We start from the raw sequence: 24,762 nt of genomic DNA, 5'->3' as shown, positions 1-24,762 counted from the left end.
AATAGATGACACTTTTCTTGTTCCGCCTTCTCTCTGGGTTGCTCAGTCTCTTCTATAGCTTTCTGGTAATCAAGGTTACCCGCGATAACGGTGTCAGTGCCCTTAATTACTTTTGCACATCGACCTGGGTTATGTTATCTCTATTCTTCTTCCTACTCGCTGCAGCACCAGAGACAGCCCGTATCAGAAGGTTCATCACAACACTTTCCCTACAGTGCCTCGGCTCGTCATCTGCCATGTCCGTCGGGGTTCTATTTTACTGGCCAGATAGATTTGCAAATCCAGAACATATTATAGCACATTATTTACCCACAATCTTGGTCGCATCAATCGCTCGCAGAAGTAGGATTATGTTACGACCGTTCCAGGTCTTTACGATATCGAATACATGGCCTATCCTATACTTACTTTCCACAAACGATACGTCGGAAGTGTATGGTCTGGAGTTCCCTAATAAAACCTACACGGTTCCGGTTGCTCTACTGCTCCCTGTGCTTATCGTTTGCTGCTGATGCGAATGCCCATTTTCCAACTCTTTCGGCAGACTTCAATGCAAGGTCCGTTAGATACCATTGAACCTTCTCGTCAGATTTAGAGAGGTAGAAGAGCAGCGATGCATCGGAAAGAGTTTTAAAAAGAAGGATGCAGACGAGCTTGTCCACGTATGGGAGATTGTCATAAGGTGGAAGCTTTCCACCGGCGTAGAGCTGTATAGCAATCTCGATAGCTCTATGGCTTAGAGTTCTATAATTGCTGGAAAAGTGTGCATATTCTTTTGCCGATACCACATTTTGTAAGTGCGTTGAAGAAGAGACGCGCTGAAGAGCCTCTAACATATGTATCAACTTGTAGATTTGAATGCAAACACTATTGTTTCCTCCTGTTAATGCACAAGCTACTGCGCCAAATAGTTTATCGGTCTCACTGGAGGAGAGCGCAGAAGCATCAGATGCAAAGTCGTAAACGGTTAGGTGGTTGCTACCGTGGTTGAGACCGCAGATATACGCCGTGTTGAGCCAGTGGACAAGTCTATCCTTGCTAGCACACGCTTTGTAAAATGCACCACGAGCCAAGCAATCACAGAAGTGCTGTCCGGCATCTGTTTTCCTTTGTAATGAAAAACTTTCGATCCAACCTCCTTTGCTGGGAAAGTGTGGCTTAATGCATACCACAGTAAGCAGATCATGCACTCCGGTGTAGCTCAGGCATGTCTCCCCAGGGCTTGGTCTGGGAAATGCCGTTCCAGCATATCTTTTTGCACGGACTTGCAGAGGAAATGCGTTAAGTTCTTGAGATAAACTTTCAGTTATGCGACTCGGCTTCCAAGGAAAGAGCGGAAAGAGGCCGCCTATGGTCTGTTCGAAGCTTTCGTCGGAGGCTGCAGAGACCTTGGAGATTAAGATCAGCTCCTTGTTCCTGCGAAAAACAAGGCGCCTCCCACCCTCACCCACGAGTCTCAGAGGGGATGTTACTGAAGCGAGGTCTCGACCATGCAAATTTTGGTCTGAACACAACATTTTGCTCTTATGCACGTATTTGCGTATTCCAACCGGCTCTTTATCGGGTTTACTAGTTAGTAGGTCGATGAATATCGTTAGGCCACTGCCTCTGAGTGGCCATACACACAGAACAGACTCTACTCGGGCTCCGCAGAACCCTGCTCACACGGCCCGACCAGCCCTGCGGTGGCCGCTCCTGGAGTACACCAGAGCCACTGTCGTGACCACAACACCAGCAGGCCCCGTCCTCTGCACCAGGGGCTTGCGGGCCCCTCAGGCGTGCCCCTGTGCGGAGAGTTTGAAGCCAACGCAGTGGGTTTGGAGCCCACCTGCTGGCTCGACCGATGCCCGGCCTGCCTGGCCAGCAGGACGCTCTCCAGACCGGGCCTTGCCCTCCCATGCTTTAAACCCTGAAGGCTTTACTCGCAGACAGCTAGGCGCCGTCTCGCTTTTCTGACGGCCTTTTACATAGCTAATAGAGTTGATGCGTGGAACGGTCTTGCGCTAGCGGAGAGCTTGTACTGCTCTTGACAGCGTGCAGAAGAGCCTCTCTGCTATTTTGTTAAGACGTACTTGCAATAAAGCACCTCCTACTTCTCTCTATTTTAGACCGCACTACTCTTTCTGAGGTTGGGACACAGCCCGCCACGCTCTTTGATGCAAGCCCACTGCAATGTCAACCCTACTCCACGTATCCTGAACACCTGATCGAGTCTGTCCTATACTGTGCGTACCAGGCTTCCAAGGCACTAGGCACATAACCACCACTCACCTTAAGGCTAATTCCATAAAGTGTGGCAGAGCTTTTGCCCATGCCTTCGTCGCAAGACAAGCAGACAGCCGTTCGGCTCTACTCTTAAGCTCTGATCTGATGCACACAAGGGGCCATACACTCTGTGCTGCACATCTTGTTGCTACCGGGAGGCAAACTGTTTGCATTAGTCCCTTGCGTAAAAGGTGAAGAGAGGGAACATCACTTCTGCAGAGCAACTTTACAATCCATGGCTGCGTTTCTATAATCGACATTCTATCGAAAGAATTGCTGTGAGCATGCTCATGAAGCCATAGAAGGTTGTTGGAATAGGACTTCTAGCGATAATACTCATGATGTCCCTGTGAACATTCCTATCTGCTGCACTGTCATTGCCATGGTATATTTGCGGATAGATAAGCAATTGTGGCAGCCCTAATTTGTTGTTGAGCTACCTCAGTCGCAACTCAAACGTAAAGCAATAGCACGCATCAGCATCTTGCTCGGCGATACCGATCGAAGATTGTGCACACAGCCCTTATCTAGTCATTATGCTTAGCTTCTCGATCTTATGAGCTTTCTAATGCACTCTGATTTCTTCTGCCAACTGTCTCGACTTCATCATCTGATCTTCTTTGGCTTTATTCATAGAGTTGTCTATTTGTGATGGATATTCATGCAGGATATATCAGCGTACTGCTGCACTCAACAAGAATGCAGGGGTGTCACTTTTAAAGCAGCCAGCCTCAAGGAGTTTAATGGCAGTCTCTGTTGAAGACATCCAGTATGTGTGCACTACTGGGAGTGATGTATCTCATCACTAAGGACTTTAGAAGTCATCTACACATTAATGAATAAGCCCCGAAAGAGCGTAGCCTGTAGCTATCTGCAGCCAAATATAGGGCATGTTGATCGCATACACACATCCTTCTCAGCATATCTCACACACAGCCCTTACTTGCATCCAGCCTGATCTTGTCAGTAGGCTGTGCTCTCCTTAACTATAATGAGGCAGCTATACAAACTATCTCGATAGCGCCTCATAGAAACTATGCTTTGACGGTATATTCCTCTCTGCGAGTAGGATGTTCTGGATTGTCTGGACTGATGAGGATCGTATTAAGGTGCAAAGAAGTACAACGATGTGGCTGATTATGTAGAGAAGGTCGAGAGCGATTAGGTGGGTAGCCACTAGGAGAAGCCGGCGACAAGCGAGGCACCCTTATATGAGCCGGAGCATTGCAGATTCAGATGTCCATTGTCTGTTCAGATATTGGTGCGCGACTCGCATGGAGCAGACAACATGCCCGCGATGGAGTAGTAGGAGACGCGTTTACAGCTAAGCGTGAGTCTACGCCTTTTCCAGCAGAGGAAGCCAATAACGTCAGTAGGAGGGGCAGAAAAGATATGACCACAGGCATACTATGAGCTCCTCGTACTATGTGTAATGTTTGAGTCTAACTTTGTATTAACTAGCCTTACTCTTATTTAAATCAAGAGATAAATCTATGATATTGGTCGCTTCCCAGTAGCAATACGCCCCCGATTCTAAGCTTCTTTAATTAACTAAGTTACAGAAAGACGCTGCCAATTTAAGCTCTTCTCATTCATGGACCAATCTATACATCTGAGTGAAGAAAGTACCAATTAATTACAGATCCTAACTCCAATGTTACTAGTACTTCTCGCAAGTTGTATAGCTGTACAAGCCGCGGTGTGTGCGCCCGCGCTGATCGGCGCCGGGTGTGCGACATGCACAGGAGAGAACGACGGACAGACGTGCCTTACGTGTAATCCCCAAGAGAACAAGGTGCAGCCTGGCGGAAAGAAATGCGGAGTCGGCTGCCCGGCGAACTCCACCCCTAAGGAGAGCGTGTGCGAGTGCAACGGAGGATACAGGCCGAACGCCCAGGGCCAGTGCGAGCCTTCTAATACTAATAAGAGTAGCGGTCTTTCTACCGGCGCCATAGCAGGCATCGCTGTGGCTGCTGTCATCGTTGTAGGAGGGCTCGTCGGCTTCCTTTGCTGGTGGTTCATATGTAGGGGGAAAGCGTAGATGTACTTAGGTAGTAAACGCGTCACTGTATATGGCTCATATAAATGTGCTGCTGGGCTCACTTGAGGACCTGGTCCAGAGATCGTGCGGGTAATCATCGCTCCTTCCTGGCCAGTTCAGAGACGAGGGTTGGCTGTGGATGATATAATAGGGATCTCCCTTCACTTGTATACCAGGAGTCTTTTGCGTCCCTCAGTTGTTCCGCAGAGGTGTGCTCAGTCTGAGTATGCACGTCGGTCCTTTAGGGGTTCAGGCCTTCTTGCAGACTCTCTGCTCTACCGGTGGCGCCTCTCCTTAGTCTTTCTTCGTGGTGGGTGAAGCTCCGGTCACCATCCTTTTTTAGATGCCCCGTCTGCCAGGGGCTGCCATCGGGCTCTCCACTGGCTGGGCCCCTCGGTGTCCGGGCAGCTGTGGTTCTGGGTCAGCGCTCCCACGGTCACGGTCACGTAGGTTCCATAGCGGGCCGGCTGGTGGGTGAGGAGGGGTTGCTGAGGCGGTGAGGCTGGTGGGACCGGGGGACCGGGTGGGGGTGCTTGTATGTGCCCCTGGGTCTGGTGGGCCAGTGGGGTGGTGGGTGATCCCCTCTCTGTTTGCCAAGGTGGTTGCGTCTGATCCCCAGCCTGCGTTGCACTCCCCGAGACACAGGCACCGACGATTGTGTCATGTCCCCTGACTGAGCGCCTCCCTTGGCCCCTGCATGTCTCGGGTAGTACTGCCTCTGGCTGGCTGGTACGTGAGGGCTGAGGCAGGCCATCGCAGCCTCTCCTGCTACTCGCTGATGCTCTGTGCTGATGCTCTGTGTGGATCTGCTGGGCCCCCAGCATGCCCTGTCCAGTGCCTCGATGGGTGCAGTTCACCTCGGGCCAGCAGGGGTGTGGATGACCCTGTGGATGGGATGGGGTTCTCTCAGGCCTCTAGTGTGATGGCCCAGAAGACTGGCATGGTGGGGTACCGGGTGGCTGCACTGCCCCCGTGGTCAGCTGTGCTGCTCCTGGTGGGTCCTCGTTGTGGAGCGCTGTGTGTCATCCGTAGGCAGGGGTGAGCTTCCTTGGTCTCAGGATGCTCTACCATGCAGAGAGGAGCACGCTGAGGGTCACCCAACATCACCTGCTGTGCCCATTCGAGGGGTTCCCGGTGTGATCCACCAGGACCTTGACCCCTCCTCGTGGCTCTGATGACCCCTCGGGAAGAGTCGGGGCATCCTATACTGAGGGGGGCACACACCCTCCTGTATGAGCTGGGACCCACTGCACTGCCCCCAAGGAGGTCTGCTATGAGAGGCAGTGGGATGATCGACAGCCCCCCAGAGTGCGGTGGAGGGCGCTCGTGGTCATCTCTGTGATCGGGCATCACTCATGATGGTCGGCTCCTGTGCCTTATGGTGCTCAGAGGCCACCTGTCTGCCTCATAGCCTGCTGGACAGCCGGCCTCTTGTGGTGTCCGAAGGCCTCCTCACTCCTCTGGCTGCTGCCCCCTCGGGTCATCAGTCGAGGCCAGCGAGTCTTCGGAGTCTGGTGCCTGCCTGGGTGTCATGGGGGTGGATGGCAGCTATCAAGGCTCTGCCACTGCTCACCTGCCTGGAGTGTGCCTCCCTTGGGCCTGCTGTAGTGTTTGAGTCCTCTGGCTTCCTATCAGGCCCTAACTGTGAGGGTGACTCCACCTGGCCCTCTGATGCCCCTGTGGATGAGCATAGCAATGTGTCTGGCTGGGGATCTCTAGTGCCCGTGTCTGTACCTGCCTCTCGGTGCTTGAGTAGTTGCCTGGCACTCTCGTATGGGCACACAGTCAGCGTGTCCCGAGCAGACTCCAGTCCTCTCTGGGTCCACACAGTCTGTCCGTGTGTGGACGGTCCTCCTGCACTCATGTCCATCTGTGCACACTGTCACTCAGCCTCGAGAGCAGACCAGTGCAGTCACCAGGGTCGCTGTCAGAGGGAGTCGTCTGCCACTACATCGCTCGAGCAGACCCTACATCTCATGCTGGTTGCTGTGCACCCTCGTGGCAGGGCTGCTTGACCCCCTTGGTCATCCTCTCTGTCCCGGTGTGCACGGCTCCTTTGGGTGGCTGACAGGGTAGTGGCCTCCGGTGAGTCTGCACTGGGAGGCACCGAGGAGGGAGGGCAGCTAGGCTGGCACCACTCTCCGGCTCCTGGGGTGCTGTCTGGGTGGAGGCACTCACAGACCACGAGTCCACAGAGGGGTGAATCATAGATGGATAGCCCCCAGTCACCACAGCCACCACCTCACTGACCCACTGACCCCAGAGGCACATGCGAACACCCCCCGGTCCCACCAGCCTCACCGCCTCAGCAACCCCTCCTCACCCACCATCCGAACCCACTGGGACCTAGTGACCGCGACTGTAGAGCACTGACCCAGAACCACAGCTGCCCGGACACCGAGGGGCCCAGCCAGCGGAGAGCCCGATGGCAGCCCCTGGCAGACGGGGCATCTAAAAAAGGATGGTGACCGGAGCTTCACCCACCACGAAGAAAGACTAAGGAGAGGCGCCACCGGTAGAGCAGAGAGTCTGCAAGAAGGCCTGAACCCCTAAAGGACCGACGTGCATACTCAGACTGAGCACACCTCTGCGGAACAACTGAGGGACGCAAAAGACTCCTGGTATACAAGTGAAGGGAGATCCCTATTATATCATCCACAGCCAACCCTCGTCTCTGAACTGGCCAGGAAGGAGCGATGATTACCCGCACGATCTCTGGACCAGGTCCTCAAGTGAGCCCAGCAGCACATTTATATGAGCCATATACAGTGACGCGTTTACTACCTAAGTACATCTACGCTTTCCCCCTACATATGAACCACCAGCAAAGGAAGCCGACGAGCCCTCCTACAACGATGACAGCAGCCACAGCGATGCCTGCTATGGCGCCGGTAGAAAGACCGCTACTCTTATTAGTATTAGAAGGCTCGCACTGGCCCTGGGCGTTCGGCCTGTATCCTCCGTTGCACTCGCACACGCTCTCCTTAGGGGTGGAGTTCGCCGGGCAGCCGACTCCGCATTTCTTTCCGCCAGGCTGCACCTTGTTCTCTTGGGGATTACACGTAAGGCACGTCTGTCCGTCGTTCTCTCCTGTGCATGTCGCACACCCGGCGCCGATCAGCGCGGGCGCACACACCGCGGCGGGGTCTTGCTCGCACTGGCCCTGGGCGTTCGGCCTGTATCCTCCGTTGCACTCGCACACGCTCTCCTTAGGGGTGGAGTTCGCCGGGCAGCCGACTCCGCATTTCTTTCCGCCAGGCTGCACCTTGTTCTCTTGGGGATTACACGTAAGGCACGTCTGTCCGTCGTTCTCTCCTGTGCATGTCGCACACCCGGCGCCGATCAGCGCGGGCGCACACACCGCGGCGGGGTCTTGCTCGCACTGGCCCTGGGCGTTCGGCCTGTATCCTCCGTTGCACTCGCACACGCTCTCCTTAGGGGTGGAGTTCGCCGGGCAGCCGACTCCGCATTTCTTTCCGCCAGGCTGCACCTTGTTCTCTTGGGGATTACACGTAAGGCACGTCTGTCCGTCGTTCTCTCCTGTGCATGTCGCACACCCGGCGCCGATCAGCGCGGGCGCACACACCGCGGCGGGGTCTTGCTCGCACTGGCCCTGGGCGTTCGGCCTGTATCCTCCGTTGCACTCGCACACGCTCTCCTTAGGGGTGGAGTTCGCCGGGCAGCCGACTCCGCATTTCTTTCCGCCAGGCTGCACCTTGTTCTCTTGGGGATTACACGTAAGGCACGTCTGTCCGTCGTTCTCTCCTGTGCATGTCGCACACCCGGCGCCGATCAGCGCGGGCGCACACACCGCGGCGGGGTCTTGCTCGCACTGGCCCTGGGCGTTCGGCCTGTATCCTCCGTTGCACTCGCACACGCTCTCCTTAGGGGTGGAGTTCGCCGGGCAGCCGACTCCGCATTTCTTTCCGCCAGGCTGCACCTTGTTCTCTTGGGGATTACACGTAAGGCACGTCTGTCCGTCGTTCTCTCCTGTGCATGTCGCACACCCGGCGCCGATCAGCGCGGGCGCACACACCGCGGCGGGGTCTTGCTCGCACTGGCCCTGGGCGTTCGGCCTGTATCCTCCGTTGCACTCGCACACGCTCTCCTTAGGGGTGGAGTTCGCCGGGCAGCCGACTCCGCATTTCTTTCCGCCAGGCTGCACCTTGTTCTCTTGGGGATTACACGTAAGGCACGTCTGTCCGTCGTTCTCTCCTGTGCATGTCGCACACCCGGCGCCGATCAGCGCGGGCGCACACACCGCGGCGGGGTCTTGCTCGCACTGGCCCTGGGCGTTCGGCCTGTATCCTCCGTTGCACTCGCACACGCTCTCCTTAGGGGTGGAGTTCGCCGGGCAGCCGACTCCGCATTTCTTTCCGCCAGGCTGCACCTTGTTCTCTTGGGGATTACACGTAAGGCACGTCTGTCCGTCGTTCTCTCCTGTGCATGTCGCACACCCGGCGCCGATCAGCGCGGGCGCACACACCGCGGCGGGGTCTTGCTCGCACTGGCCCTGGGCGTTCGGCCTGTATCCTCCGTTGCACTCGCACACGCTCTCCTTAGGGGTGGAGTTCGCCGGGCAGCCGACTCCGCATTTCTTTCCGCCAGGCTGCACCTTGTTCTCTTGGGGATTACACGTAAGGCACGTCTGTCCGTCGTTCTCTCCTGTGCATGTCGCACACCCGGCGCCGATCAGCGCGGGCGCACACACCGCGGCGGGGTCTTGCTCGCACTGGCCCTGGGCGTTCGGCCTGTATCCTCCGTTGCACTCGCACACGCTCTCCTTAGGGGTGGAGTTCGCCGGGCAGCCGACTCCGCATTTCTTTCCGCCAGGCTGCACCTTGTTCTCTTGGGGATTACACGTAAGGCACGTCTGTCCGTCGTTCTCTCCTGTGCATGTCGCACACCCGGCGCCGATCAGCGCGGGCGCACACACCGCGGCGGGGTCTTGCTCGCACTGGCCCTGGGCGTTCGGCCTGTATCCTCCGTTGCACTCGCACACGCTCTCCTTAGGGGTGGAGTTCGCCGGGCAGCCGACTCCGCATTTCTTTCCGCCAGGCTGCACCTTGTTCTCTTGGGGATTACACGTAAGGCACGTCTGTCCGTCGTTCTCTCCTGTGCATGTCGCACACCCGGCGCCGATCAGCGCGGGCGCACACACCGCGGCGGGGTCTTGCTCGCACTGGCCCTGGGCGTTCGGCCTGTATCCTCCGTTGCACTCGCACACGCTCTCCTTAGGGGTGGAGTTCGCCGGGCAGCCGACTCCGCATTTCTTTCCGCCAGGCTGCACCTTGTTCTCTTGGGGATTACACGTAAGGCACGTCTGTCCGTCGTTCTCTCCTGTGCATGTCGCACACCCGGCGCCGATCAGCGCGGGCGCACACACCGCGGCGGGGTCTTGCTCGCACTGGCCCTGGGCGTTCGGCCTGTATCCTCCGTTGCACTCGCACACGCTCTCCTTAGGGGTGGAGTTCGCCGGGCAGCCGACTCCGCATTTCTTTCCGCCAGGCTGCACCTTGTTCTCTTGGGGATTACACGTAAGGCACGTCTGTCCGTCGTTCTCTCCTGTGCATGTCGCACACCCGGCGCCGATCAGCGCGGGCGCACACACCGCGGCGGGGTCTTGCTCGCACTGGCCCTGGGCGTTCGGCCTGTATCCTCCGTTGCACTCGCACACGCTCTCCTTAGGGGTGGAGTTCGCCGGGCAGCCGACTCCGCATTTCTTTCCGCCAGGCTGCACCTTGTTCTCTTGGGGATTACACGTAAGGCACGTCTGTCCGTCGTTCTCTCCTGTGCATGTCGCACACCCGGCGCCGATCAGCGCGGGCGCACACACCGCGGCGGGGTCTTGCTCGCACTGGCCCTGGGCGTTCGGCCTGTATCCTCCGTTGCACTCGCACACGCTCTCCTTAGGGGTGGAGTTCGCCGGGCAGCCGACTCCGCATTTCTTTCCGCCAGGCTGCACCTTGTTCTCTTGGGGATTACACGTAAGGCACGTCTGTCCGTCGTTCTCTCCTGTGCATGTCGCACACCCGGCGCCGATCAGCGCGGGCGCACACACCGCGGCGGGGTCTTGCTCGCACTGGCCCTGGGCGTTCGGCCTGTATCCTCCGTTGCACTCGCACACGCTCTCCTTAGGGGTGGAGTTCGCCGGGCAGCCGACTCCGCATTTCTTTCCGCCAGGCTGCACCTTGTTCTCTTGGGGATTACACGTAAGGCACGTCTGTCCGTCGTTCTCTCCTGTGCATGTCGCACACCCGGCGCCGATCAGCGCGGGCGCACACACCGCGGCGGGGTCTTGCTCGCACTGGCCCTGGGCGTTCGGCCTGTATCCTCCGTTGCACTCGCACACGCTCTCCTTAGGGGTGGAGTTCGCCGGGCAGCCGACTCCGCATTTCTTTCCGCCAGGCTGCACCTTGTTCTCTTGGGGATTACACGTAAGGCACGTCTGTCCGTCGTTCTCTCCTGTGCATGTCGCACACCCGGCGCCGATCAGCGCGGGCGCACACACCGCGGCGGGGTCTTGCTCGCACTGGCCCTGGGCGTTCGGCCTGTATCCTCCGTTGCACTCGCACACGCTCTCCTTAGGGGTGGAGTTCGCCGGGCAGCCGACTCCGCATTTCTTTCCGCCAGGCTGCACCTTGTTCTCTTGGGGATTACACGTAAGGCACGTCTGTCCGTCGTTCTCTCCTGTGCATGTCGCACACCCGGCGCCGATCAGCGCGGGCGCACACACCGCGGCGGGGTCTTGCTCGCACTGGCCCTGGGCGTTCGGCCTGTATCCTCCGTTGCACTCGCACACGCTCTCCTTAGGGGTGGAGTTCGCCGGGCAGCCGACTCCGCATTTCTTTCCGCCAGGCTGCACCTTGTTCTCTTGGGGATTACACGTAAGGCACGTCTGTCCGTCGTTCTCTCCTGTGCATGTCGCACACCCGGCGCCGATCAGCGCGGGCGCACACACCGCGGCGGGGTCTTGCTCGCACTGGCCCTGGGCGTTCGGCCTGTATCCTCCGTTGCACTCGCACACGCTCTCCTTAGGGGTGGAGTTCGCCGGGCAGCCGACTCCGCATTTCTTTCCGCCAGGCTGCACCTTGTTCTCTTGGGGATTACACGTAAGGCACGTCTGTCCGTCGTTCTCTCCTGTGCATGTCGCACACCCGGCGCCGATCAGCGCGGGCGCACACACCGCGGCGGGGTCTTGCTCGCACTGGCCCTGGGCGTTCGGCCTGTATCCTCCGTTGCACTCGCACACGCTCTCCTTAGGGGTGGAGTTCGCCGGGCAGCCGACTCCGCATTTCTTTCCGCCAGGCTGCACCTTGTTCTCTTGGGGATTACACGTAAGGCACGTCTGTCCGTCGTTCTCTCCTGTGCATGTCGCACACCCGGCGCCGATCAGCGCGGGCGCACACACCGCGGCGGGGTCTTGCTCGCACTGGCCCTGGGCGTTCGGCCTGTATCCTCCGTTGCACTCGCACACGCTCTCCTTAGGGGTGGAGTTCGCCGGGCAGCCGACTCCGCATTTCTTTCCGCCAGGCTGCACCTTGTTCTCTTGGGGATTACACGTAAGGCACGTCTGTCCGTCGTTCTCTCCTGTGCATGTCGCACACCCGGCGCCGATCAGCGCGGGCGCACACACCGCGGCGGGGTCTTGCTCGCACTGGCCCTGGGCGTTCGGCCTGTATCCTCCGTTGCACTCGCACACGCTCTCCTTAGGGGTGGAGTTCGCCGGGCAGCCGACTCCGCATTTCTTTCCGCCAGGCTGCACCTTGTTCTCTTGGGGATTACACGTAAGGCACGTCTGTCCGTCGTTCTCTCCTGTGCATGTCGCACACCCGGCGCCGATCAGCGCGGGCGCACACACCGCGGCGGGGTCTTGCTCGCACTGGCCCTGGGCGTTCGGCCTGTATCCTCCGTTGCACTCGCACACGCTCTCCTTAGGGGTGGAGTTCGCCGGGCAGCCGACTCCGCATTTCTTTCCGCCAGGCTGCACCTTGTTCTCTTGGGGATTACACGTAAGGCACGTCTGTCCGTCGTTCTCTCCTGTGCATGTCGCACACCCGGCGCCGATCAGCGCGGGCGCACACACCGCGGCGGGGTCTTGCTCGCACTGGCCCTGGGCGTTCGGCCTGTATCCTCCGTTGCACTCGCACACGCTCTCCTTAGGGGTGGAGTTCGCCGGGCAGCCGACTCCGCATTTCTTTCCGCCAGGCTGCACCTTGTTCTCTTGGGGATTACACGTAAGGCACGTCTGTCCGTCGTTCTCTCCTGTGCATGTCGCACACCCGGCGCCGATCAGCGCGGGCGCACACACCGCGGCGGGGTCTTGCTCGCACTGGCCCTGGGCGTTCGGCCTGTATCCTCCGTTGCACTCGCACACGCTCTCCTTAGGGGTGGAGTTCGCCGGGCAGCCGACTCCGCATTTCTTTCCGCCAGGCTGCACCTTGTTCTCTTGGGGATTACACGTAAGGCACGTCTGTCCGTCGTTCTCTCCTGTGCATGTCGCACACCCGGCGCCGATCAGCGCGGGCGCACACACCGCGGCGGGGTCTTGCTCGCACTGGCCCTGGGCGTTCGGCCTGTATCCTCCGTTGCACTCGCACACGCTCTCCTTAGGGGTGGAGTTCGCCGGGCAGCCGACTCCGCATTTCTTTCCGCCAGGCTGCACCTTGTTCTCTTGGGGATTACACGTAAGGCACGTCTGTCCGTCGTTCTCTCCTGTGCATGTCGCACACCCGGCGCCGATCAGCGCGGGCGCACACACCGCGGCGGGGTCTTGCTCGCACTGGCCCTGGGCGTTCGGCCTGTATCCTCCGTTGCACTCGCACACGCTCTCCTTAGGGGTGGAGTTCGCCGGGCAGCCGACTCCGCATTTCTTTCCGCCAGGCTGCACCTTGTTCTCTTGGGGATTACACGTAAGGCACGTCTGTCCGTCGTTCTCTCCTGTGCATGTCGCACACCCGGCGCCGATCAGCGCGGGCGCACACACCGCGGCGGGGTCTTGCTCGCACTGGCCCTGGGCGTTCGGCCTGTATCCTCCGTTGCACTCGCACACGCTCTCCTTAGGGGTGGAGTTCGCCGGGCAGCCGACTCCGCATTTCTTTCCGCCAGGCTGCACCTTGTTCTCTTGGGGATTACACGTAAGGCACGTCTGTCCGTCGTTCTCTCCTGTGCATGTCGCACACCCGGCGCCGATCAGCGCGGGCGCACACACCGCGGCTTGTACAGCTATACAACTTGCGAGAAGTACTAGTAACATTGGAGTTAGGATCTGTAATTAATTGGTACTTTCTTCACTCAGATGTATAGATTGGTCCATGAATGAGAAGAGCTTAAATTGGCAGCGTCTTTCTGTAACTTAGTTAATTAAAGAAGCTTAGAATCGGGGGCGTATTGCTACTGGGAAGCGACCAATATCATAGATTTATCTCTTGATTTAAATAAGAGTAAGGCTAGTTAATACAAAGTTAGACTCAAACATTACACATAGTACGAGGAGCTCATAGTATGCCTGTGGTCATATCTTTTCTGCCCCTCCTACTGACGTTATTGGCTTCCTCTGCTGGAAAAGGCGTAGACTCACGCTTAGCTGTAAACGCGTCTCCTACTACTCCATCGCGGGCATGTTGTCTGCTCCATGCGAGTCGCGCACCAATATCTGAACAGACAATGGACATCTGAATCTGCAATGCTCCGGCTCATATAAGGGTGCCTCGCTTGTCGCCGGCTTCTCCTAGTGGCTACCCACCTAATCGCTCTCGACCTTCTCTACATAATCAGCCACATCGTTGTACTTCTTTGCACCTTAATACGATCCTCATCAGTCCAGACAATCCAGAACATCCTACTCGCAGAGAGGAATATACCGTCAAAGCATAGTTTCTATGAGGCGCTATCGAGATAGTTTGTATAGCTGCCTCATTATAGTTAAGGAGAGCACAGCCTACTGACAAGATCAGGCTGGATGCAAGTAAGGGCTGTGTGTGAGATATGCTGAGAAGGATGTGTGTATGCGATCAACATGCCCTATATTTGGCTGCAGATAGCTACAGGCTACGCTCTTTCGGGGCTTATTCATTAATGTGTAGATGACTTCTAAAGTCCTTAGTGATGAGATACATCACTCCCAGTAGTGCACACATACTGGATGTCTTCAACAGAGACTGCCATTAAACTCCTTGAGGCTGGCTGCTTTAAAAGTGACACCCCTGCATTCTTGTTGAGTGCAGCAGTACGCTGATATATCCTGCATGAATATCCATCACAAATAGACAACTCTATGAATAAAGCCAAAGAAGATCAGATGATGAAGTCGAGACAGTTGGCAGAAGAAATCAGAGTGCATTAGAAAGCTCATAAGATCGAGAAGCTAAGCATAATGACTAGATAAGGGCTGTGTGCACAATCTTCGATCGGTATCGCCGAGCAAGATGCTGATGCGTGCTATTGCTTTACGTTTGAGTTGCGACTGAGGTAGCTCAACAACAAATTAGGGCTGCCACAATTGCTTATCTATCCGCAAATATACCATGGCAATGACAGTGCAGCAGATAGGAATGTTCACAGGGACATCATGAGTATTATCGCTAGAAGTCCTATTCCAACAACCTTCTATGGCTTCATGAGCATGCTCACAGCAATTCTTTCGATAGAATGTCGATTATAGAAACGCAGCCATGGATTGTAAAGTTGCTCTGCAGAAGTGATGTTCCCTCTCTTCACCTTTTACGCAAGGGACTAATGCAAACAGTTTGCCTCCCGGTAGCAACAAGATGTGCAGCACAGAGTGTATGGCCCCTTGTGTGCATCAGATCAGAGCTTAAGAGTAGAGCCGAACGGCTGTCTGCTTGTCTTGCGACGAAGGCATGGGCAAAAGCTCTGCCACACTTTATGGAATTAGCCTTAAGGTGAGTGGTGGTTATGTGCCTAGTGCCTTGGAAGCCTGGTACGCACAGTATAGGACAGACTCGATCAGGTGTTCAGGATACGTGGAGTAGGGTTGACATTGCAGTGGGCTTGCATCAAAGAGCGTGGCGGGCTGTGTCCCAACCTCAGAAAGAGTAGTGCGGTCTAAAATAGAGAGAAGTAGGAGGTGCTTTATTGCAAGTACGTCTTAACAAAATAGCAGAGAGGCTCTTCTGCACGCTGTCAAGAGCAGTACAAGCTCTCCGCTAGCGCAAGACCGTTCCACGCATCAACTCTATTAGCTATGTAAAAGGCCGTCAGAAAAGCGAGACGGCGCCTAGCTGTCTGCGAGTAAAGCCTTCAGGGTTTAAAGCATGGGAGGGCAAGGCCCGGTCTGGAGAGCGTCCTGCTGGCCAGGCAGGCCGGGCATCGGTCGAGCCAGCAGGTGGGCTCCAAACCCACTGCGTTGGCTTCAAACTCTCCGCACAGGGGCGCGCCTGAGGGGCCCGCAAGCCCCTGGTGCAGAGGACGGGGCCTGCTGGTGTTGTGGTCACGACAGTGGCTGCAGATCCATTAATTGCAGAAAGAAGCATGTTAGAACACATGATCAGTCAGGCTCGGTAGTTCCTGAATCGCCGGACCCTCAACAAGTGGGTCAGGGTCACAGAGGAGAGGCGAAAGATCGTAATCCCTGCTGATTATTTGCTAAAATGAAAAAGACTGGTTGTCAAGCGTATGTTTTCACTCAGAAAAGAACGAACGAGTTTATTACAAGAGGATTTCTCTTATATTAGAGATGATATAGACAATAACCCTGATAAGAATGTGGACAGAATATTTGGGCCACACGGAAATGTTTACAGATTGCTGAGCACTGAGAAGGAAGTTGCAAAGGAAATGACTGTTGATTTGCTGACATCTGATCAACTTGATAAGCTACTTGATAAGCTAGATGAGCTTAAAAGGATAAATCATCCTAATTTAGCGAGGATTATAATGTTCGGCACAAATTCAAAGCTTCTCCTCATCAAAATACCAGCGTATACCAATTCACTTCACAATGAGATGCGCAAGCGCCAGAGAGATAAACGAGAACTTCCCTTACAAGAGGCATTGGGCATACTTCGGCAAGTCGGTAAAGCATTAGAGCACCTTCATACCTTAAATAATGGAGGCTCTCCTACTCCCCATTATAACCTAAAGCCGAGCAATATCATGTTTAATTCTTCAAAAGAGCAAGTGATCGTCACTGACTTTGGGATTCATTGCAGGTACTGGAAAACCGCTGCTATTAGCAGTACTAAGGAATCACAGTACGTGGCTCCAGAGGTGGATATGGACAGTGGTGGTGAAGCGTACACCTTTTCTTCAGATATGTGGAGCCTAGGGGTCATTGCATATGAGCTACTAACTGGGAAGTTGTTCCATAAAGAGTCATACAACATCAGCGATCTATCGAATCTCTGCAACCAAAGACTCATGACCCTCATTGAGTCCCTTCTTGACAAAGATCCAGCAAAAAGACCAACGGCGAAACAGTTTCTAGCATTGTTGGATAATTCATGTCTTTCACCATCGTATGATGGAATCGACTCTATCTTGGCCTCTTTTAAACAAGAGCTCCACGCTCTTCGAGAGGAAGTGGCTTTCTTAAAAGAGGAAAACCGTATCTCTGCCGAAGAAAGAGCCAGGCTAGAAAAAAGGTTAAGTGATCTAGAAGCACGTTCCAAAGGTGAATGAATCCTATTTGGCCTGTATCCGATCCATCGACTTGTGTCCCGAATATCCGGTAAATTGTTCTGTGAAATCATATATAAAGCAATGACTATGTAGACAATGAAAACTAGCTGCATAGAGTACTGGAAAGAGGAGCAGAGGTCGATATCTGTACGTTTAATAAAAAGCATAAGCTCGGACTCCCATGCATGGATGTCGCTGTCACTGTCCATATGCTCGATGGGAGCCACTTGACTGTCCCAGCAACGCAAAGTATGCTAGTCAGAGATCTCAAAGCAGCTGTGGTTGCCCGCCTCTGCTTGCGGCCTCTGGAGGCAGCTACCTGCGGATTCTTTCAGATTAGCGCACAGGGTCTTGACATCTTCGTAAGTGAAGACACTATGCTTGTGGATATCTACTCTCCAAGAAACAAACTCATTAAGTGTCTTCTATTTACCCTTATCGTCCCAGATGTGAGTGGTGTTCGTGCTGTAGTAGAGGACTCCAAGCTGAGGGCAAAGTGCAGCATCCCAGACTATTATTCGGAGTGTTCTGCCGTATACAAGGGAATGCTCATTCACCACGCATTGGACAAGATTCATCGGGGCCATGTTCTTGCTCACAGCGACCGTCTTCTTGAGAACACCTCTGATCTTTGCTGCTACTTTATCGCAGTCAAGTATGGTGCACTAATACTTGAGCTGAATCAGCATATAATCCCCCTCGAAGTATCCCAGGCTTTGGAGCAGACTGCCTGGGACCCCGAGGCTCTTACTGAGTCTGCAATGCAAGAAATTTATAGGGATGCTAGGTCTCTTCTCAAGTATTCATCGCAGGAGGCAATATTATCAGACTTTCTGTACTGTTTCTCGAAGTTGGCGCTCTATGATTCGCTATCAATTCCGGCCGTCTGGATTGGTGATTTGATTAATAAAGGTGGAGGCCAGACAGTTAAGATGGTGGACAGGCCGGATACAGCAAAGTCTATCTATTGTTATCTATTATTGACTCGGGAGTACATCTGTTTGGCCAGTAGGGATAGCATGCAGATTATTGAATCTATCCCTGTGCCAAGCCTGCGGCGACTTTTCTATTACTCAGATTATTTATCGCTCTACTTTTCCATGCCACAAGGACAGGAGCTCTATTTCAATCTGAGTGTTGTCTGCACAGAGAATTGCGCACGCTTGATAGAGGCGTATTATACTGTCTCACGCCACATCCTCGATCGCTACCAGCAGACAACAGGATGATTTAGTGACTAGTAAATCCAAAGCATTCACTCCACTCAGTATACCGATTATCCTCGCCTACCACTCCGCATGACAGGCCTTCCTCATAGTAGCAAAGCGCTCCTCTATCTCTTTGCGGTAGGCTGCACGTTCACTGTCTGACCCATACTTCTTCCAAAGATCTTTATGGAACGTCGATATCTTCTCCACAAACTCGTGGAAGAACTTCTCATCCTCCAAGATTGTGATGCGCATGTGGAATGTGTTCTCACGTTGCTGGAACCCGTTTCCAGGGACTCCGCACACACCCGTCGTTTCAAGGAGTTTGAGACAGTAGAGAGTGTCCGCTGCCATCTTCCCTGCTTCTGCCTCCTCTACAAACCTCTTGGGGAGGTAAAGTCTAGGGAATGCATACATGGCCCCGGAAACCACCTCGCATGTCATATACGGTACCTTGTTCAGACCCTCTGTGAGTATCTGTGCCTTGCGCTCCATGGACTCGAAAACTGTCTTCAAGTGTTTCTTGTCCTCGTCGTCGCTCTTTGGAGGATTGACCATATAGGAGACAACAACCTGGCCTATTGTGTTGCTGCAGAGACACACGCTAAAGCACTTATAGATTTGCGCTGTGATCTCTTTCGGAACATTGTAGCACTCCAGGTACCCTCCTCGAAGCCCACACTCACCAAGGAGTCCCTTTGAGACCGAATGGAAGCTGAAGAGAGCAGGTCCCTTTCTTCCTTTATCCTTTTCCCACTCGCAGAGCACCTTTTTCATCGAGTGGAAGACAGGCCTCTGCTTCCCTGGCGCCTCTGCATAGGTGTTGAGCTGATAGACCTCGTCGCTCATTATGGAAATCCCATATTCGTCGCAGATATCGATCGCAGCCCGTAGCGTCTCTCTCGAGAAAACAGACCCGGAAGGGTTACCAGGGTTCACCAGAATAAGTGCCCTGATTGTCGACTTGGCCGTCTTCCTATGTGTCTCGATGGCCTCTCGAAGACTCTTGAGATCAATGGACCAACCGTCGTCTTCCAAGAGGTAGTATTTCACGGCGACTGCATTATTAAGGGCGATGGCGGCACTGTACAGGGGGTACTGCGGGATTGGAAGAAGAAAGGCACCATCTCCGGGGTTGGGACCAGCCAGAAGCTGCAGGATAGTCTTCACGCTAACAGACGCCCCGTCGGAGAGATAAATGTTTGAGGGATCAGACGGGAAGCCGTCCCGCTGCTGGATAAACGCCGCAACCTCCTTGCGGACAGACAAGTACCCTTGTGAGTGGGTGTATGCCCCAACACCAGACGGATTCTCCTTCACGAACGCTCTGGCGCGATCCACACACTCTTGGTTGCAGTTCAACAGGGCGCAAATTTCGGTGTCTGGCTTTGAGAGGACATGCGGGGCCGTCACCAAGGCGAGCAGATTTCGGAGAAATGTGGAATACTTAAGCCCCATAACCATCGGGTTCCCGATGTTGCTGTAGATGATACGGTTAAAGGGGTACTTTTTGGCTCCGTCGGGGGTCTTCAGCTCGTCCTCTATCTCTATCGCACGCAGAGGGACCGTCCCACGAACCGCGTACTCTGCCTGGAGGACGGCCTGAGAAATTGTGGTAAGGTCAAAGACATTGTAGGGCGCCATGGAGTCCGAAACTTAATTCCAAGAAACCCAATAAATACACACTTGAATTCATTTTTGAATTGTTGGTTGAAATAGTGTCGCTCACTTCTCAACTAACATCCTTTATGTGGACCCCTGGTTCACAAGAGGAGGAGACCGCTAGCTCTATATGAATCCCTATTTCTGGAAGCGCGCTCTCGCAATATCGTTTTGCCTGCGAATTAGATGGGTTGAGACGATAGCACACGGACGCAGCCTGAATACTCTTTTCCCGCTCTCCTATATTCAGGTATGTTCGAGCAAGCAAGATCCACGCTTCCTCTAGCTGATTGCAGTGCAAGGTTGCGCGCTCGAGCCAGAGGGCGGCATCCAGATAGAGCCTTGCATTAAACAACGCTAGGCTCAATGTGAACTCGATGATGGCTATACGACGCGCTGCCAAACGGGACAGCTCCGAAATGGAATAGTCATGCTCAAAACATAATGCTCGGGTCAAGTTACCATCTAGAATCTCAAGGAAGAACATGTCCCCGTTTTCATAAGCAATGTCTATACTATAACGCGCCTTAAGCTTCTGAGAGGGTAATATGATGGAAAGCTCCCTTAGAATTTCCTGCAAGGGTCCTGTGTAAGCCTTGTATTGCTCATCCATATTAAATCGAAGAGCTACCTTTCGCTCAATGTCACAGTACACGGTGGAGACCTTAATGGCATAAGAGTAGAGAATGTAGGCCACAGTGCTATACTTTCGGACCAACTGATCGCTTATTCCTATCAGCATCCGAATTATTTCAAAGACAAGAACAAGGAAATCAGCAAGCTTTCGAGTACTAGTGATGTGACTTTCAAAGTCGCTGAGGATAACAGACATAAAATAGACGATCTCGTCGTACTCTGATATTGTGTTAAACTGGCTTATTTTAAGGACGTTTGCTAGGTTCAGCAACATCTGGAAGGTGATCCTAGACTGAAGTGTCTTCTCATACCAGATGTCCAGCGCACGCTGGGCTTTCATCTGTGTGCTCGGCTCTGCATGAGAACCTGATAACTCATCAATGCCACTGGTACAGGTGCTTGCGGTCCAAGTAGAGTCTCTTCCTTTAGCGGTAGTAAGTTTATCGTTGCTTTCCTTTATCCTAGGAGTGTGAATGTCAAGTACCTCATGCCCGATAAAGAATGAACGCAACTGTATGTGTGGGTTCACGGTTGGAAGCACACGGGGCTTGCTGAATTCTGTAAAGCCGTTGGTACCGCTCGGGCCAAGAGTCTGCACAGAGGAAAGGGGCCGTGAAGGACCAGACAGAAGCTCCTTGATTTTGGAGACACCGTCTATAGAACGAGTGGGAGTGCAGGAAGACGTGGTACTATCATCCTGCATGCACACACGCGGGGTAGTAACCACGATGGTCTCCCTGGCGTCTGTTGCTGAAAAGGAGGCATCATGCGCCGATTCCGCAGGATCAGATGCTATAACTGCAGTAGTTACTTGCTGCTCAGCATATAGGGTCATCGATTTGAGTACCAATATGTGGGACTTCTTGATAAGTTGAGTAAGCTCTTCCTGCACCTTCTGAGAGGTTCCCTTACCGAAGATCAACTCTGCCAAACCTTCCCTTAAAATAAGACGATAGTCTCCGATAAGCTCAATAAAGCAGAGAATGCACTTAGCGATTAGAGAGATAGAGCTGAAGGCGGACGCATTTATCATAGGGATAAGAATACCAAGGTGTTTCCTGAGCACATATATTTTTTGGCGAAGACAATCCGGATCTTTGGTGGGTTCAGATTGACCCAGAGTAGCAGATATTTTGATTGTCAAAACGTTGTGAACAGTTGCTACGTCAGTAACAACTCGCGCAAAAAGGGTGTCTGTTTCCAGCAGCGTGTCTGCATCCGCGTATAACTTGAAGATGTCTGTAATGCATAGAAACAAAATCGAGAATTTCTCCATATAAACCCGATCGTTGGCTTCAAAGATCGAGCTTGCATAGACGAGAGGAGAACTCATGCTATAGAGGAGGTGCGTTTCGATTACAAATGGCAGGAGAAGAACCATTTTACATGAGAAGGGGGTCTCATAGCCCTCGATTTTAGCGCGTGCCGTAACGTAGGCGTCGTCTTCGAGATAGAGCTGAAGGATTTCAACCGCTAGCTTGTGTTCGTCGATGCTTGAATAAGCTCGGGCCAGGCTGAGGACGGCCAATAGAGGAATCTCGGTTCGATTCTCAACAAGGGATATGTAGTACTTCAGGAGAGAAAATAGTGTTAGCATTTCGTTTGCATTCATAAGCTGGATGACACGCGCCAGGAGAGCATCGACGTCTGTCGGATTGCTGCGGAATAACATAGCTATGTCTACCGATGGGCCGACTTGCTTAGCTACCTCTTCGGAGACTTGCGTCCCGCTAGCCACAAGACCTCCAGAAGGCTCATGGTGCTGCTGAGAAGGCAATGAGGGCTGGCCTCTCATAAAGACAAAAGGCCGTACGAGGACCCAAGGCGAAGGCGATACACAAGTAGTGGAAAAATAGTAGTGGAAGAATTTCACATTGCGGCGATTTAGTGATTTTTGTACTAGAATATTGTTCAAAAAGTCCTGCCAAAATTTGAGCGAGACAAGGATATGAGCAGGATTGTTCTTTCGGATCGCTATGAGTTAACAGAGCAGATAGGCGTTGGATCTCACAGCCGTGTGTATCTGGCGAGGGATCTAAACACAAATGGCCTTTTTGCGTGCAAGAAGATTGATTATGGCAACGTCGCTGTTGAGATCCAGCCCATCGTGGAACGGGAGGTTCAACTTACGCGCCAGTTAGAGCATCCAAACATTATCAAATACTATGAAATTCTACATGATGAGGCGTCTCAAATACTGTACGTAGTAGCGGACTACTTTAAGCACAGCAATCTTTCTGCTTATTGCAAAGCCAGGCGCGAGAAGGGCATGAGGATGGACGAGGATAGCGTCTGGATGATCATTGCGCAGCTAGCAGATGTGCTCTCCTTCTGTCACACACCTGACAAGTCCTACTTTCCGGAATTGGGAGTCGTCCTACATCGAAATGTCAATCCAGACTCCGTTTACTTGAAAGACGATGGCACTGTAGTCTTAGGGGGATTCAGCATGGCCGAACCTCTCGGAAGGAAGGCTGTAGCAGCAACACGCATTGGAGTGGCCAACTACATGTCTCCCGAGATGCTCTCTAATCGTGCATACGACGAAAAAGCTGATATCTGGGCCCTTGGGTGCACCATCTACGAAGTATGTGTTGGAGAGCCTCTATTCAAAGGAGTAGACGCTCCAGAGGTTCTGCGAGAACTACGGACAAATATTGGTCCTTACATGCTTCCAGGATATACAGAGGAGCTGGGTAAGATAGTCTCTGCTATGCTTGAGTACTCTCCAGACAGGCGCCCCTCTGCACTTCAGATTTTACAGCATCCAACTGTTGAACGAATGTGGCAGATGTATAGAGGTTACCTCGACGTTGGCGTCAATGTCGACACCAAGGAAGCCACAGAGAACGCCGGGACCCTTCACTTCAACTGTGCAACTGAAACTCAGCAACAGATAGCTGGCAGCGCACCTTGTCCAGCATGCAATGGGACTGGTTGCGACTGCCAGCAATGCGGAGGGACGGGGATTGTCCCCACAGTCCTCAACCAATTAGATGTCCTCATGGAGGTCAGCAAGGTTGAGCCCGGAGATGAGCTGAAAGATCCAGAGGATGTGGAGAGCACGCTAACCGCGTCTACTAGCAAATCTAGAAAATCCATGAAGTCGGCCAAAAAGGCCCCCAAGTCTAAGACAAAGTCAGGGAAGAATCCAACAATCTTTGGCGCCGAAGATACTGACACCGAGGACAGTAGAGCCTCTTCTCGCAAAAAGAGGTCCCGAGCTAACTCCCGGAGTACATCACGTGCCACATCTAAAGGATCCACTAAGGCTGCTAGCCGCAGTGCACGCTCGCGAAGCAATACAGCAGTTGGTGGGTGCTGCGGACGGAGGCCTAATCAAACATCTGATGTCTTTGTCGATGAGTCTTGTGTCTTAGATGCGCCCAGTGTTTTGAGACAGGAAGTCACTACAGTGACAAAGCCAACATACGAAGGCATTGTTACCACACAAGGAGCCACGTTGAACGAGGGTAACCTTCTGCCAGGCAATCGCCTACCTACTGGCTACTTGCATCCAACCGGCAACTTACAAGAATTTACTGTTGACGGATCGGTTCCTCCGCCAACCAGCACATTAACAACAAACATAAAAACTAGCGCTAATGCTCAGGGCGTACTAGCAGGAGAAAATTATCAGCACAATGCACAGAGTTCTTTTCGTGAGGGGATGATCAAAGGACACGGAAGGGACATCGGAACACCCATGACCAATACACCGACGCAGAACTCATCTCTTCAGGAACAATCCGTGCACTATCCCCAGCCCGCATATAACTATCAGCCAACAGAAAGTGAAATCAGAGTGCTATCCCCAGGAGTCCAAGACATACGTCTACGGGCGCTGCAATATGGAGACATGCCTCGGAAAACTGCAACCCCTACTCTGAAGGCCCCGATTGATAGGCCTGCTTTCAACTCAAGTCTCAATGTCTCCGGATTTCAGCAGAGCAGCTATGTAACGCCTCCACTCGACAATCAATCTTCCCACAATACCTCTCTCTTACAGAATTCTATATACAACTCCACCCCTCGGCAAGTGTTCTATCCAGCAACCAACACGCCCCAGCAAATGTATGTGCAGCAACCGCAACCGGTCTGCCAGTACCAGCCTGTTGTCCTTCAATCAGGATGCCCGCATCCTGTGAGTTATGTACACGCACAACCACAATCGCAGCACATTCCCTCGTTCAGCTCATATTACATGTCTCCGTCTGGAAGTGTATATGGGTCAGAACTGCAGGTGAGCAGCTCACACGGTCTTCCTATGAATGCCTCGGGGCGATATAGGCCTAAGAATATGTAAAC

General features: G+C 53.7%; 9 protein-coding genes across 9 annotated transcripts; 5 read left to right on the top strand and 4 right to left on the bottom strand.

Annotated features, from left to right (window-relative positions):
• Positions 1 to 5: 5 nt before the first annotated feature.
• Positions 6 to 512, top strand: GL50803_003073 (uncharacterized protein; the record flags this gene model as incomplete). The annotated part of the gene is made up of 1 exon (XM_038046042.1): positions 6 to 512. The coding sequence occupies one exon, from the start codon at positions 6 to 8 to the stop codon at positions 510 to 512; it is 507 nt and encodes a 168-aa protein (XP_037901810.1).
• Positions 480 to 1,517, bottom strand: GL50803_0026589 (uncharacterized protein; the record flags this gene model as incomplete). Its single annotated transcript, XM_038045998.1, has 1 exon — positions 480 to 1,517. The coding sequence occupies one exon, from the start codon at positions 1,515 to 1,517 to the stop codon at positions 480 to 482; it is 1,038 nt and encodes a 345-aa protein (XP_037901809.1).
• A 2,402-nt stretch (positions 1,518 to 3,919) lies between these two features.
• On the top strand, positions 3,920 to 4,306 carry GL50803_00102178 (VSP; the record flags this gene model as incomplete). Its single annotated transcript, XM_001704878.1, has 1 exon — positions 3,920 to 4,306. One exon carries the CDS (start codon positions 3,920 to 3,922, stop codon positions 4,304 to 4,306), a length of 387 nt encoding a protein of 128 aa, XP_001704930.1.
• Positions 4,307 to 7,100: 2,794 nt separating this feature from the next.
• Positions 7,101 to 13,562, bottom strand: GL50803_0050290 (VSP; the record flags this gene model as incomplete). Its single annotated transcript, XM_038046143.1, has 1 exon — positions 7,101 to 13,562. The coding sequence occupies one exon, from the start codon at positions 13,560 to 13,562 to the stop codon at positions 7,101 to 7,103; it is 6,462 nt and encodes a 2,153-aa protein (XP_037901808.1).
• Positions 13,563 to 15,943: 2,381 nt separating this feature from the next.
• Positions 15,944 to 16,948, top strand: GL50803_0012152 (Kinase, NEK; the record flags this gene model as incomplete). Its single annotated transcript, XM_001704475.1, has 1 exon — positions 15,944 to 16,948. One exon carries the CDS (start codon positions 15,944 to 15,946, stop codon positions 16,946 to 16,948), a length of 1,005 nt encoding a protein of 334 aa, XP_001704527.1.
• A 185-nt stretch (positions 16,949 to 17,133) lies between these two features.
• Positions 17,134 to 18,177, top strand: GL50803_0015589 (uncharacterized protein; the record flags this gene model as incomplete). Its single annotated transcript, XM_001704474.1, has 1 exon — positions 17,134 to 18,177. The coding sequence occupies one exon, from the start codon at positions 17,134 to 17,136 to the stop codon at positions 18,175 to 18,177; it is 1,044 nt and encodes a 347-aa protein (XP_001704526.1).
• Positions 18,178 to 18,234: 57 nt separating this feature from the next.
• Positions 18,235 to 19,800, bottom strand: GL50803_0012150 (putative Alanine aminotransferase; the record flags this gene model as incomplete). The annotated part of the gene is made up of 1 exon (XM_001704473.1): positions 18,235 to 19,800. The coding sequence occupies one exon, from the start codon at positions 19,798 to 19,800 to the stop codon at positions 18,235 to 18,237; it is 1,566 nt and encodes a 521-aa protein (XP_001704525.1).
• Positions 19,801 to 19,888: 88 nt separating this feature from the next.
• On the bottom strand, positions 19,889 to 22,249 carry GL50803_0029772 (uncharacterized protein; the record flags this gene model as incomplete). Its single annotated transcript, XM_038046040.1, has 1 exon — positions 19,889 to 22,249. The coding sequence occupies one exon, from the start codon at positions 22,247 to 22,249 to the stop codon at positions 19,889 to 19,891; it is 2,361 nt and encodes a 786-aa protein (XP_037901807.1).
• Positions 22,250 to 22,402: 153 nt separating this feature from the next.
• Positions 22,403 to 24,760, top strand: GL50803_0012148 (Kinase, NEK; the record flags this gene model as incomplete). The annotated part of the gene is made up of 1 exon (XM_001704470.1): positions 22,403 to 24,760. One exon carries the CDS (start codon positions 22,403 to 22,405, stop codon positions 24,758 to 24,760), a length of 2,358 nt encoding a protein of 785 aa, XP_001704522.1.
• Positions 24,761 to 24,762: the final 2 nt, after the last annotated feature.

This window comes from Giardia intestinalis, chromosome 3 (genome assembly GCF_000002435.2).
Source record: "Giardia intestinalis strain WB C6 chromosome 3, whole genome shotgun sequence".
Lineage (NCBI taxonomy): Eukaryota > Fornicata > Diplomonadida > Hexamitidae > Giardia > Giardia duodenalis.
This window is presented reverse-complemented; position numbering and strand designations above follow the sequence as displayed.